Raw genomic sequence first — 13,358 nt, forward strand, 5'->3', positions numbered from 1 at the left:
AATTTTAGGGTTACCTATAGAAAGCTGAAGGTGACAACTCTGGTGAAAAAATGGTTGACAAACAATTTGGTATAATCAGATTATGTCCTTGAACCATATTATTCTAGCTAAAAAATTTCCGATCGAACCACTGGCAGCAGAGTAATCCAAGCTGATCGCGCTTCGTGGTTCACCCTGTATATTGAGACTCAGTTTATCGGAACATGCTGGCAGACGCGACAGTTTCGATAAAAATATACTTTAGATAATAGACCGTCAACTTTTCACTGCTATGTAAACATTTGCAGCACATTAAACAATTAAACTCTTAGTGCTGAGCCGTTGCACTTGTTCAGTAATTAGTACCTACTTCACCATTATTCAGAATACTGTTTACAGTATTAAATGTTTTGGTAGCTAAACAATTACTAAACATTTATGTATTGCATAAGGCATTATATCAATTGAAATTGATATTTAATTCAATTGATGAATGGAATTATTCTAGGTCGGACCGAGGATAGCTCCGAGTGTAAAGAGCTAATAGAAAAAGATTTTTCTGCGCAACAATAGCGTTTGGATTGCCGATGTTCGGTTAAACGGAGTTCCAGGTAGCGTAAAAATGTAGCCAATGATAAAACTCACCGTTTCTTCGGTCCACTAGCTACGGACGGCTCGACAACAAGGGATGATCCCAGGTAGGTGTATCCTGAAACAAAGAGGAATGAAAAAAATTATTTTCAAACGAGTCCACGAATGATTTATTCATACATATAGTTGATGAATAAGACAGCAGATATATAGGAAGAGCATTGCATCTATGTAACTGCGCAACAGTGCCGCTCGTGTATTGTCTGTGTGTAGTATTGACGAGGGTAGAGGAATTAGTTCATTGGGTCAGTGCGGACAACCTGTTTGAATCCGCGGTTCGCTTGAACTCTGACCCTGGCCAGAAAGACCGATGGGAGATTTTCCCATGGAAAAGTACGCTTGGCACCGGTTCCGACCCGAGGAGGAGAAGAAGAAGAAGAACTTGACCGTTGCTTCCGGGTTCTGTTTTGCACGTGAGCAGTGTCCAACGGCGCAAGAAACGTTTGCAATGATCCACAGCTATCGTATGGCTCACTCATATTCTAATCAGGATCAAGAGGTTATGTGAACGTATGTATGGTCATAGTCTCGTGCTGGTGAATTTTTTCGACATGCTCGGAAGGGTCTCTACGCCGCCTATACATATATACACAAGTATTTCCTTTCCTAGGCGCCAGGTGTCTTCTGCCAGTTAGGTCCCGTCTAATTTTCCCTAACCAGTTCCTCGCTGAATGTATTGCAAAAAAATCCACAAAGCTATTAATACCAGCGTAACGAAACGAACGTTTTTGTTCGAACCGTTCGTGGGATCGAAACTTGGACAAACGACAAATTCAGTTTATCGACTTTCGCACATTTTGCAATTGTCGCGCCTGCCAGGTTCGGGGGTAATTATTTTCTGACGATAGCATTGTCCTGTTCTACGATTAATTATAAACTTTATGACAAAGGAAAACTGCTGCTAATGAATTTCAACGTTGTATTAGCAATATTTCACGAAACCACAAAATACCACACTCTGGAAGACAGTTGTTAAACAGAAATTATAAAACATTTTTAAAAGGCATAAAAAGCGTTTCTTTTTGCTTCTAAATATGTGAATTATGTTTTTTTGTCACAGGACAAATAACATGTGTATTTACTTGTATTTTTATTTCAGATCGCAATCGGTTTGTTAAAGAGAAGTTGTAGGGTTAATATAATTACGTGTAATGTTGCTTTTTGATGTAACAAAGTCGTTAAGGGATGAATTCAATTTCTATGTTATTCCTGGTTCCCATAGCCAATTTTAACCCCTTTGCTCATTATAGTATTTGTCTGCAAGTCGGAGTTCTCGTACTTCTCGTCATTATCTACCCTTATGACACTGAATAAAAATATTTAGAATATTCCTTTTTCATATCTGCAAATATCTAATGGGTAAAACGGATGAAATAAATACGAACGCGGTTTTTTATCATTTGAGTCTCACCTAAACTTAAACCTCAAGTAAAACATTTATCGATTTCTGTTCTAAAATGCTGTAGAATGTCTAACTTTTTTCTATTTGTATTGTGAGATGGATCATTTTAAACTGTGAAATTATAAACTAACCACAGTTTGCTGTTTTAAAGTATTATTTGAAAATGAACTAAGCGTTGTCGTAGGATTCTAGTGATTGTATAATGTTAATATACATATGTACATCTTATTTTACTTACGGTCTTAATTTAAATTATCCTATTAATAATAAGAGGTTTTCCTTTTGAGGACTCCGAGTTCACAGAAACTAAGGCAACAGTTCAATAGTAACAATCTTTATATTACAAAAAATTTTGTTTTAAACAAACCCAAATGTTGCTTGCACTTTTTCCAAATATGGAATATCTATTAGAAATTTGTTATATTTACTCTTGCCGTGTTAAAAGATTAGAATTTAAACGGACCCACCTTCCGCTAACCGAAGGTTATTAGTAGACTGCGGATCTTTACATATGTATTTATGGCTTCTAAAAATGTTCAAAAAATTCTAGAATATTAAATTCGATTGAATTGAGTACGATTTTGATTTACTTCGTTTCTACAAAGGCTATTACCACTGAAGATCAGATTATATTTGATCCCAATGTCTTGAAATTTGCCTACAAAAATTAAAAATTGCATAAATATCCGCAGTATGGTTATTACTAATTTGCTTGTGCGTACTAAAGTAAACAGTTTCGTTACAATAAGATGAAAATCCTTAGATTCCTCAAGTTCTTTCAGTTGGCGCCGGTACGCGTACGTGGTGATTTTCAACGACCGCGATCCGCGATAGATCGATACCTCTTTTCTGGTAGTGGGACCGTATATTTAAAAAATTTTTTCTTCCTGGACAAACCACGAGTCTCAGAAAAACCGGGTAGATCACTTGGGTACAATAGCGTGTGGTGGAATAGCGCTGCGAGGAGTCTATTAACCCTTACGTAGCCAACCAAAATGTACAGACTATTTAAAACCTTTTGTAATTCACATATTTGCACAAATTCTCATTTCAAGACTACAAGTGAATATATAAACGAGCAAAGAATGGACATTCAGAGAAATTTCATAATATTTTTAGAGGAACATTAATGTTATAGATGGCGTAAGGGCAACCAAAAAATATGATCAAACACGATTAAACACATATTGTACGTGTATGGCTAGTTCATTCGATCTGGTCTAGTATTCAGTGAAGCCTACCGGACGATATAGCTTGGGAATTCGAATGAATGAAAAATGCGTGTATGAAGCGCAAAGTGAAAGGGAGTGGAGGAAGATGGCACGGTGTCTACCGGCGAGTATGAGCATACTCGAAAGCGAAAGAAGCGAACGAGAAGTCCGGCGAAATAAAAAAAAAGCTTGGTAGCACCTAAATGGCTACTTAGTATGTTCCGTGTCGAGTCTCCCCTCGAACGATCTCATCTTCTCCCTGTACCAGTAATATTCGAAAGTGTTTCTATGCACGATTGCTCGGCTGAGTACAACAGGTTTCATTCGAAAGCCAATTCGCGACGAGGTGTGAAAGAGTGAACGTAAAGAAAGAAAGAAAGCAAGAAAGAAAGAGAGAGAGAGAGAGAGAGAGAGAGAGAGAGAGAAGGGAGGAAGAGAGAGAGAGGGAGGTGGATAGTGGTTGACGAGGATTTAATTTGATTCCGATGTCGCGTCGCATTCGACGTGTGTTTGCATGCCCGATTTCACGTGGTCGGCGTATCGGAGTCGGAGGCTTCCTAGCAAGCAAGTTAGCGGCGGACTCTAGAGGCGATCCGGAAAACGCGCGTGCATCCCTTTCGAGAGCGGGACACCCGTTATACATTTAAAATATACCGGCATCTCGTATGGGGCGCGCTGCTAAGAAATGCAGAAACAGCAGTTGCTATGCTAGGTGGTACTCCCTACGAACACAGGCGTAGTTTGCGCGCGCTACACGCCGAGCCCTCCACCTCGATCTTTCTAAGCACCGGTGAAATTCATACATAAGAGGAGAGGCGCACACACACTCTGCCAGCCACTCGGCACACACACATGCGTGTCCCGGGAACGCGCGCATCTTCTTCTTACCCGGTCACACACGGATTTTCGGGGGTTCGTACGCGCGGGACCGTCGCCGGTGTGTTTGAGTTTGAACGAGGCACGGGTACGCATACACGCACGCAGGCGCACACACACACACACACACCGGCACGGCCGGTTCACGAGGGAGTAGAAAGAGCGAACTAGAAAAAGGACGAGAAAGAGAGCGAGCGAGAGGAAGCGAAACAGCGCCGACACGAGGGGTGTAGCAGTGGTGGTATTAGAACGGCAACGAGAAGGGTACGGAACGGAAAAGAGGGAGTGGAAATAAGATAGGGAAGGCAGTGTACGAGGGACGACAAAGTAAAAGAAAGAAGGATAGCGGTCGAGAGACCGAAAGAGAAAGAGCGATCGAGAGGAAGAAAGCAAGCGAGCGAACGTGCTGGGCAAAAGGGATGGAGCAACGTAGAAAAGGGAGAAGAACGAGCAAGATAGAGGGAGGGACAGAGAAAGAAGCTGTTTCAGCTAAGCGCAGCCAGGGTCTAGAAGCGAGTTTTCGGATCGAGTCAGTGTATGTGGGCAAGAGAGTAGGTTAGCAGGCTCTCCCGAGGGAGAGGGTAATACTAGATTATCCTGCTGAACGAGCAGGATGGCAAGTGCCTTTATAGTGGGTCAGTACTAGCCGGCACCCGGCTAGCAAGCCTTCAAGGTCTCCTTAGTGCTCCTACCTCCTTCCTCCTCCCCCCTCCCAACCTACCATCCTCCCCCCTTTTAGTCTACAACGAAAACTACCAGGTAGGTGAGGGCCAGCGAGCGAGAGCAAGCTTAGGAGAGCTATCCGGAGGTCGTCGCGCAACCCACCTAATATATATTCATTCTTTCTCCCTCTCGCTCTCTCTCCTTCCTTCTCCCTCTTTCTCCTGCCCTGCGCGATACCTTCTCTCTTTTCATTCCGCTTCTCCTCTTTGTTCTTCTCTCTCGCTACGTTTTACTGGTTTTCTAACTTAAATCTACTCACAAGCTCTGTGCGCTCTGTGTGCCGATCGCTGACTCACGATCCCGTTCAAACACATTTCACCGATAGCATTGATCTGCAATTACTGAATGCTTGGCGTTTGATAAGACGTCGGTGCAAGGGCAGCTGGGTTAACGAGGAAGATTACAGGGAGAGTTATTTCCACGCAGCTATGGACGTTTATTTATAAAACGCGGTATTAATAGATATACCGTTCATCACGATAACTGATATAGCCTGCCATGAGGAAGGTAGCCAGCGGTTTGTACATCTGACTCGCCGCCGATGCAGCAGTTCTCGTATCGCGACGGTTGATACCCCGCGGGACGGTTGTTCGTTGCAGGCCGCTTGCATTCGAGCGACGAATTTCGTTGTGAACTTACCGATTCGAAATTGTACGTCGCGGATTCGGCGTGTCCAACGATCGATCGGACTCGCGGAACCCGGGATGTAACCAGCCATTTCAGAAATGCTGTTACAGCGATAAGGCGGGCTGTACAGGATGACATAACAGCGAAGAGTTTCTTGTGCTGGTCGAAGAGCAACGGAGACCGGACTAGAAGGACGAGCGGTGGAGATAAGGAGAGAAGGAGAGAGAAAGACGGATAGAGAGAGGAACAGAGAGAGAGAGAGAGAGAGAACACGGGCTCCACGGGGAAGTAATAAAATATTTGGGTAGCGCTGAGCGGGAATGGGAATGGGAATGAGAACAGGTTCCTGTTGCGCATTCCAGGCCGATGCTGAATACCGATGCCTTGGACACAGCGGTTGGCACGGCTAGGTACATAAATTACTATTGAGTTACAACTCGCTAGTTCAGTCCCACGGAAATCCTTTGCATCGGTGAGTCACGGGTCAAAATTGCCCGAATTCAACAGGCGATCTCCACCGATTCTACTTCCGAACGAGTCGTTCGTCTTCGATCCTATAACCGCGAGAGCTAGGTTGTTCCGTTAATTGTCAAGGGTTCGGCCGATTCATCTGTTTCGCAACGTTTTCCAGGGGAGGTGTACGCAATGGTTTTCGTCAGCGACGCGCCGAAACGGTCGAACTTCCGCCAAAGGATCGCGTGCTTCCACGAGCAACGTTGTAATTATTTTACTGGCTCCTCAGCGAGGAATTCCGGGACCGAGGAAACGTGGGCAGACCTCAAAGCGATTATGAACGTTGCCCCGGTCTAAAGGACGATTATTTGGGGATAAACTTACACGGCCGGTCGCGTGATTAAAGGCGATTCGTCACGTGAAAGTCGCGTGTATGTGTGTATAATATATGTATGTATGTACTCGTGTCAATAATTAACGAGCAGGTAATGTACAAGATATCGGTGAAACTCACCGTGGTGCTAGAACCTCGGATAACGAGACAACTGCGAGATGCGAATCATAAAAATACAGATGGTCGAACGTGTATTACATGCTCGCCGGGTAAATATTACGATCCGCTAATGAAGTTACCGGGAAACGTTCGTCGCTTGAACGGGCAACGTATATTCCATCCTAATGTAACGTAATTAACCACGATGCATGGCGGTTGTGATAATCATCTGGACAACGCGTCACCGAAAAACGAGAAGGAGCAGACGCGTGCAACTGAAGAAGTGTAGAGCCGAAACTCTTTCTTTCCGAGAAACCCAAGAAATTGATATTGCGCTCGCTAATAGCCCGATGGATGTTATTTCAGCGGATAAAGATAAATATCGCCGTGGAAGACGTGCGATCTGTTTTCTTGGAAACTTGTTTACGACTTAAGAAATGCATCCTACAGTTAGCGCGAACTCGACGGAACAAGTTATTAATTTCAATTAGATGTAGATAATCCAATGACCGATTATCAAGGTAATTCAAGGTCACTCGAGGACAGCTGCAATGGAAAATAAAGTGGAGCACTCTCTTCGAGTACTTTCGTGTGTTCCCTCTGATTGTTGGTGCATCGCTGTATCCATGTTCAAGGTCATCATTTTGAACACTTGCATTGCCAGTAATAGGTCATTGTATTCGTCTTAAAAATGGCCTTCATCCACACAGACTTTCACCAGATAACTTTCTTCGCAAATATTTTGTTATATAAATGACGTAGTTGTTAGAAGCGGCAGAGTTAAACGAGACACCCTGTATATACCATGCTTTGAAGAAGCACATTTTATAATACAAACAGGAAGAAATGAAAGATTCTGCGATATCGAAAAACAGGAAGCGAGTGAATTTTCAACCCTAACGACCATACGAGGGTTACAGCAACACGACCAGAATATGAAACAAAACCATAATAACTAAACTACAAGTTTGAATAAGAATACTCGATTTTTGATACTGTTCCGTTAGCAAAAAAATACGGTAATACTTTGTTTTCTCATCTGAAAATTTCTCCTTTTGTATTTTCGCATAAAGATGATTGAAATCTTTACTTTACTGTATTTCATTCTCAAAGAAGTGCGTTCCGATTTCGGCGCTTCTTCGAGTCAGCGGCTCGCCCTAACGCGTGTCGTTTCGTCAGGAGCGAATGGTTTCTGAAAATTTTCTCCGGGTTTCGTGCGTCGCCGTAGCACGCGGCAGCCTCGAAGAATTAGAAAAATTTGAGAAATATGGTCGCGCGTGCCCGCTCGGAAATTGCATCGCGGGGCTATCGACAGGGCTTGACGCGTCGGTAAATAAAATTGGAGCATTTAGTCGGCCGGAGCCACGCTCGTTTTCGGTCTGGCAAAAAAAGAGTACAGCAAAAATTGCTTCAGACTCTCGGTTGGCCTTGTGGCATACTTCTCCCTCTCTTTCATCCTCCATTCCACCCTCTGGTCCCGTCCTGTTCGCTCCCCCGGGCCGCCTCTCTTCTCTCCTGCTCCTTCTCGCACACCCTTCTGCCGTGCTCTCAGCGTGAGAGCGGCCACACAAAGAGAGCACGAGGAGCACAATGGATTACTTAGACGGGTAGGTTAGTTTGCCGAATGAAGCGAATGGGCCCACGCACGTTAAGATAGGTCCTGACTGAGAATCCGCAAAAAGCGCGCGAAACGCAAAATATCATTTCTCTGATCCTCCACCCTCCGACCGGAAATCGATATCGATACGGCCCGATTCGAAAAAATAAACGAACGCGGTACGAGTATGCAGCAGCCATTAGCATAAACGAGGAGTGTCTGACATGCCTCCGAAAAGTAATCTTGAAGGATATCATGTAAATTTTATGTTCATATTGATATAGATAATGATTCTTCATCGCATTCGCTGGTTTGATTTGCGCAGCCGTCTTGCTGCTGTGTTTTTCTATCCGTTACGAACACGTAAAATTAGGGTAGAGCACTTAGAACATGTTTGTAGAAGATGGGAAAATCTAACATTGACCAGGAAGCACGAAATATAAGCTATAAGTAGTTCTTTCAATAATTTTCTGCATTTTAGAAAGCAGTTGAAAATCTGTGTTTCAAGTCGTTATCCACGAATTTTTATTTTAATTTGGATTTCAATCTTCACATTCGATAATGAGTATTGTAAACGTGGATGCCACGTTCAACAATATTCTTCGTAACAAGTTGCAAGTGCAAAGGAGCTTTTTTGGAAGATTATCACAGTGGATGTTTATGCAATAGACATGACATAGACATATATTGTCTTTCTTGTATGTTGGATACGTTGTGAAAATAATATGACATTATTTTAAAATTCTTCTAATGTTTTTACTGTTTTAAATTACACCGACTCATTTTTGTCGTAAATGCATCACATCCGCTGTGTAATTACCATATTTACAGAAAAGTATTTTATCGAACGTAAAGTGAAATAAAGATTGTCTCGTAAATCTCGATTAACCGGCGTACAATACAATTTTGTCCGGAGCAATGCATAATAAATGAATCGCGAACGTCTCTTCCACGAGACCATGGAAATAATTCAATTATTACGTGGTGGTTTCGATGCACAACTATACGGGTATCTTATCGGGTCCGTAAAATATTACAGTCAGCCGGCCAAGTTCATGTTCCGACTTTCCATGGTCAACAAAACCGAAGACACTGTTGCATCATGCGGCAAACGACCACGGATCACGGAATGTATCACGCGCGTTCGAGACCGAGGTTTGTCGACGCGTTTCCATCGGAAAAATTAGTTGTACGTGCCGCTAATTAGCGGCGTTAACTGAGCAAAAAGATGTTCTTTAATAATTATCAGCGCGAGTTTATACGGTTATTTAGCGGTTAATTGTGCGTACGCGAGAAGCCACGACCTCCTTTTTCAGCCCGTGAATGAAACGAACGAAATTATGAAGCACGCGAGTTCCGATAACGCGGCTTTTATCAAATCCCGGGCAAAGTTCACAGTTTCACGTTGGTACAAAGTGGACGGTATGGATCCCCGTGCAAAATGAAAGAGACACACGCTCGAGGGTCCTATCTCCCGGCGCCTCTGTCGTACAGTAAGCCGGAGCCAACCTTTCGAAGCATGCATGTTGATACCCGTTATCGGACGGGAAGATCGAAGTATCGGTATTCTAGACATTTAGTGGTGTAATCAGGAACGAATTTTTCGATAAGAAGCACTCGTATCTACGCAATGATCCTCAACGGAACGAACACTAGGGTTGCCAACTTTTTCCAGGACACAATTCCGTTTGTCCGGTAGTGCAATTCAAAAATGTTTAGGCCAAAATTGTATCTACTTGGTGGGCTGCATGTTCGCATACTCTTAGCACTTCGTCACCTTGAGTTTTTTAAATGACACCATATTTTCTGGACATCGTATTATACCACGACCTTGAAGTGACCTTTAACTCGAACATTTTATCCAAACGTAATTTTAATGAATAATTATTTCTCACAAAATAAATCAGGTTCGAACTGCGATCCATCTTCTATGATACAGAGCTGCGCTCTTTGTATTAGTTCTTTCGTTCTCGCCATAATTAGTCGCTTCCTTTTTATGTTTGTATTTATCACGTATGCTCCGGAATCATTATAGCTTATAAAAATGTTCAAAACATTCGATAGACTTTAGTATTTTATACTACATAAACGTCCACTTATTGGTATAGATAGAATTAGTTTCTGCCTGAATTCTAAACACGTCTAAATCTCGTTTCCGGAAACTAAGCGACAGCCAAGCAGTATTGGAGCAGCTTTGAGTCCCGAACCTGGTCCCGGATTTTCCATGGGCGAGGCTGACGGTACGAGCCGTTGGATTCGGCCACAGTTTCGGCGGGGCAAAAAAGGAATGCGCGCCAATGGAAAGAAGAAAAGAAAAGGCGCAGGAAACGGCGAGCAGCAGAAAGAGTCTGCTCGGGGCTTCTCGTTCGTTCATAGATTAAATCACTCGGTCACTTTTCTTTCGGATAGCCGGCCGAGACAAAGAACGCCGTTTCTCGGAACAAACTCGGTCCAAGACTCGAGAATTAAAATAATATCCGCTCGTTCGGAGATTAATGGCGCCACGCCGATGCAATTTTTCTACGATGAGTGGCCGCGCCTCCCTCCACCCTTCATTTCGGTGCTCTTTCGGCACCGCCACATATCCTATCGAAGAATCGTGTCGTATCGTCGGTTTACACATGTCACCGTGTTCGTATGATTCGAATATCTTGAGATAATCTCGATACCGTTCGCTATAGGAACGATCACCCGAACCACGTCGAATTATAAAACTGTCGACCGCTCAACTTGCAAATTCAACGGCCGAAACTGTTCATACTAATCTCTTGTTTCTGTATATGAAAGGTCAGGGTTTCTCGTCGGAAATATCAGATAGGCAAGCGAAAGATGCGATGCTGGGCGAAGCAATACTTCGCAGGAAAAATATACTCGTACTTGAAATCTGTGTGTGTCTGCCAAAAGTTCATTTAATCACGCAATATCTTTGCTAAGTGGAAATATTAATTAACCCTCAGAGTGAGCCTCGAAATCTGTCTACTTTAACTGGGGCTGTTCTAACTTCCGATTTCCACAACAAAATGGCGATCACCACTGATAAACCTAGGAATGTAGCGCTCAAACATAGCACTTGCCGATAAAGCTAAGCAGCCGCTAGCCTTGGACACTGGGTACATATTAGCAATAGTGCTTGATTTATTGTGCACGTAACAATTAAATGGAGATCAATGTAACTAGGGAATACTGTGATTTGTAAATTTACAAGGAAACGACAATTCTATTCGGAGAAAGTTTCATGTACACGGATTCGAAGACAGTCTGTAGCCCACATAAGGTCCAGATGAAAGATCGCTCCAGTTTCGCGATGGAAAAAATCAGTTTCGCAACTTCGCGTTGACGAAATGCGAAATCACTGTGAGCTCCGTTTAGTATACGACAGAGGCAGGTGCGAACGAGCTGTTCATGCTTCCTTTTTGCACTCTCGGCCTACCGCGATCATCATTTCGTTCTGTCTTTCTCGGTTATCCTTCGATGGATACGTCGTTGTCCGGTTCATTGACACCTGTCGAAAGATTCGGGTTTCTCTCTTCGTACCTGACAATTACGCGCACGTGGGGCCAGCCGAGCAGATTCGCTGCCGCCGCAACTGGCGGACGTAGCTCATCTCTTTCTCTCTCGCTCTCTCTCCCCCTCTCTATCCTCCTCTTTCATTTTTTTCCTCCATCGCTGTGTCATAAAGATTTCGAGCGAGCCGAGGGGAAACATGGAAGGATGAAAATCATTTCGTTGGTAATTTATTGAACGCAACACGCTCCCCGGAAAGCTTCTTGGAGCGGTTCACCATGGCTGACGAAATTCTTTACGGGATCGACCTCAGTTTTATCCTCGCGAACAAACTTCTATCTATCGCCGGGCTTTATCGCGCCACTGAGAAATTCACGGGCGTAGATTTTCTTTATTTCGATGTCTCGAGAAATTCGAGTTTTACTCACGAACGTAATATTTATACACGCGAGGAGTGGCTTGAAATTCTATAGACTGAAGCATAGCGTTACTTAACTCTTTCTATTCCTCCTTTGTTGGCTGTCCAATTTATTTCTTTGCGAAATAAAGCCTGAAGGCACTAGACAAAATTCTTCATTGTACGAATACATTGCGAACAGTTCAGACTGAAACCATCCATAAACAATTCATCGCACAGTAAATATTTAATCTAGCACTGTAGTTAGGTTCTATATCGAGGTTCTAATCCGTGGGAGGCACTAAGATGGGTAGTGGAATCCAACTAATTTCCTTTCTGTTAACTTACTGTTCGTCAAAGAAACAATTTTAATAATTTTCTAAGATACGTTGGGTGATATTGGAAAACGTTAGGTACAACGGTGAACGGTCGAAGGTGCAGGTTATCTACGACTATACTGAAAAATCATTACAAGGGTCGGTTCACCGTGTACTTTGGAAGCTGATAACTGACGCGAACGGATAAGGAAGCTCTCCAATAGCATGCAGTCGTCCTCGTTCAATCGAAATCTAGCCGCGGCGACAGTTATTTGCTTGCAAGTCAACGGCCGGATATCTAAAACAAACACGTGGCTTCAAAGGTTCCTCGAACGAACAGAGGCCACGGCAGACGAAGACAATGTCGATTCGACAGAGAAAAAAGCTCGGGCCGCGTGGGAGGCCCGGAGGAAATAGAGAATCGCCGACGGAGCCAATATAGAAACACTCGAAATAGACTCTTTAGTTAATTTCCCGCGCATATGCGTTACGTCTTACTGCGATACACTTTCTTTTTAACTTTCAACCCTCTGCACTAGAAAATTAAACATTTCTTTCGATCTACGTATAGAGAGAGAGAATAATTCGATTCTACATATATGATTTTTGTCTTTTTATGGATATGAAATTCATATAATACCTTATACAATACTTAAATCTAATTTAACCCCTTCCCGCATTTTAACGAGTCACACCCGTCATGAAGATTTTAAACAAAGCCTAATAAATATGAATGTTACGCCTTTATTTTTAAATAAAATAAGATTTGATTTTAGAGGAATTCGAATAATGAATTAATGTTAAACTTAATTCGAGGAAGATTTTAAACTGATTTTTAAATGTTTGGTAATCGATCAGATACCAACATATTTCATAATAATAAATTTTCGATCGAGAAGAATTCACCTCTATATTTCATAATGTAAGCAATATTTTGAATAATGGTACTTTTCAGTATATTCTAAGGGTTGAATTTTAAGAGCCGGAATGTATAAGTTTTATGTACAACGTCGAGAGTATTGTTCGTGATGGTCGATCAATCGTGATCGTCGTAGAGCATATTCGCGCGCGAGGATACGCAAAGGCGTTACATTTCATTCATTTAGTAGTGTATCGAGTGTGTTCGTT

General features: G+C 42.8%; 1 protein-coding gene across 2 annotated transcripts in view; it reads right to left on the minus strand.

Moving 5' to 3' along the window:
• The window catches only part of Imp (IGF-II mRNA-binding protein), a 119,327-nt gene that overhangs the window by 99,256 nt on the left and 6,713 nt on the right, over nucleotides 1-13,358 (minus strand). For both annotated transcript variants that reach the window (XM_076422839.1, XM_076422840.1), the window contains exon 2: nucleotides 625-688. In XM_076422839.1, the coding sequence (XP_076278954.1) occupies nucleotides 625-688 (64 nt within the window). The remainder of the gene's footprint in view (nucleotides 1-624; nucleotides 689-13,358) is intronic.

The sequence above is a fragment of the Lasioglossum baleicum genome, chromosome 4, assembly GCF_051020765.1.
Source record: "Lasioglossum baleicum chromosome 4, iyLasBale1, whole genome shotgun sequence".
In the NCBI taxonomy this organism is placed as follows: domain Eukaryota; kingdom Metazoa; phylum Arthropoda; class Insecta; order Hymenoptera; family Halictidae; genus Lasioglossum; species Lasioglossum baleicum.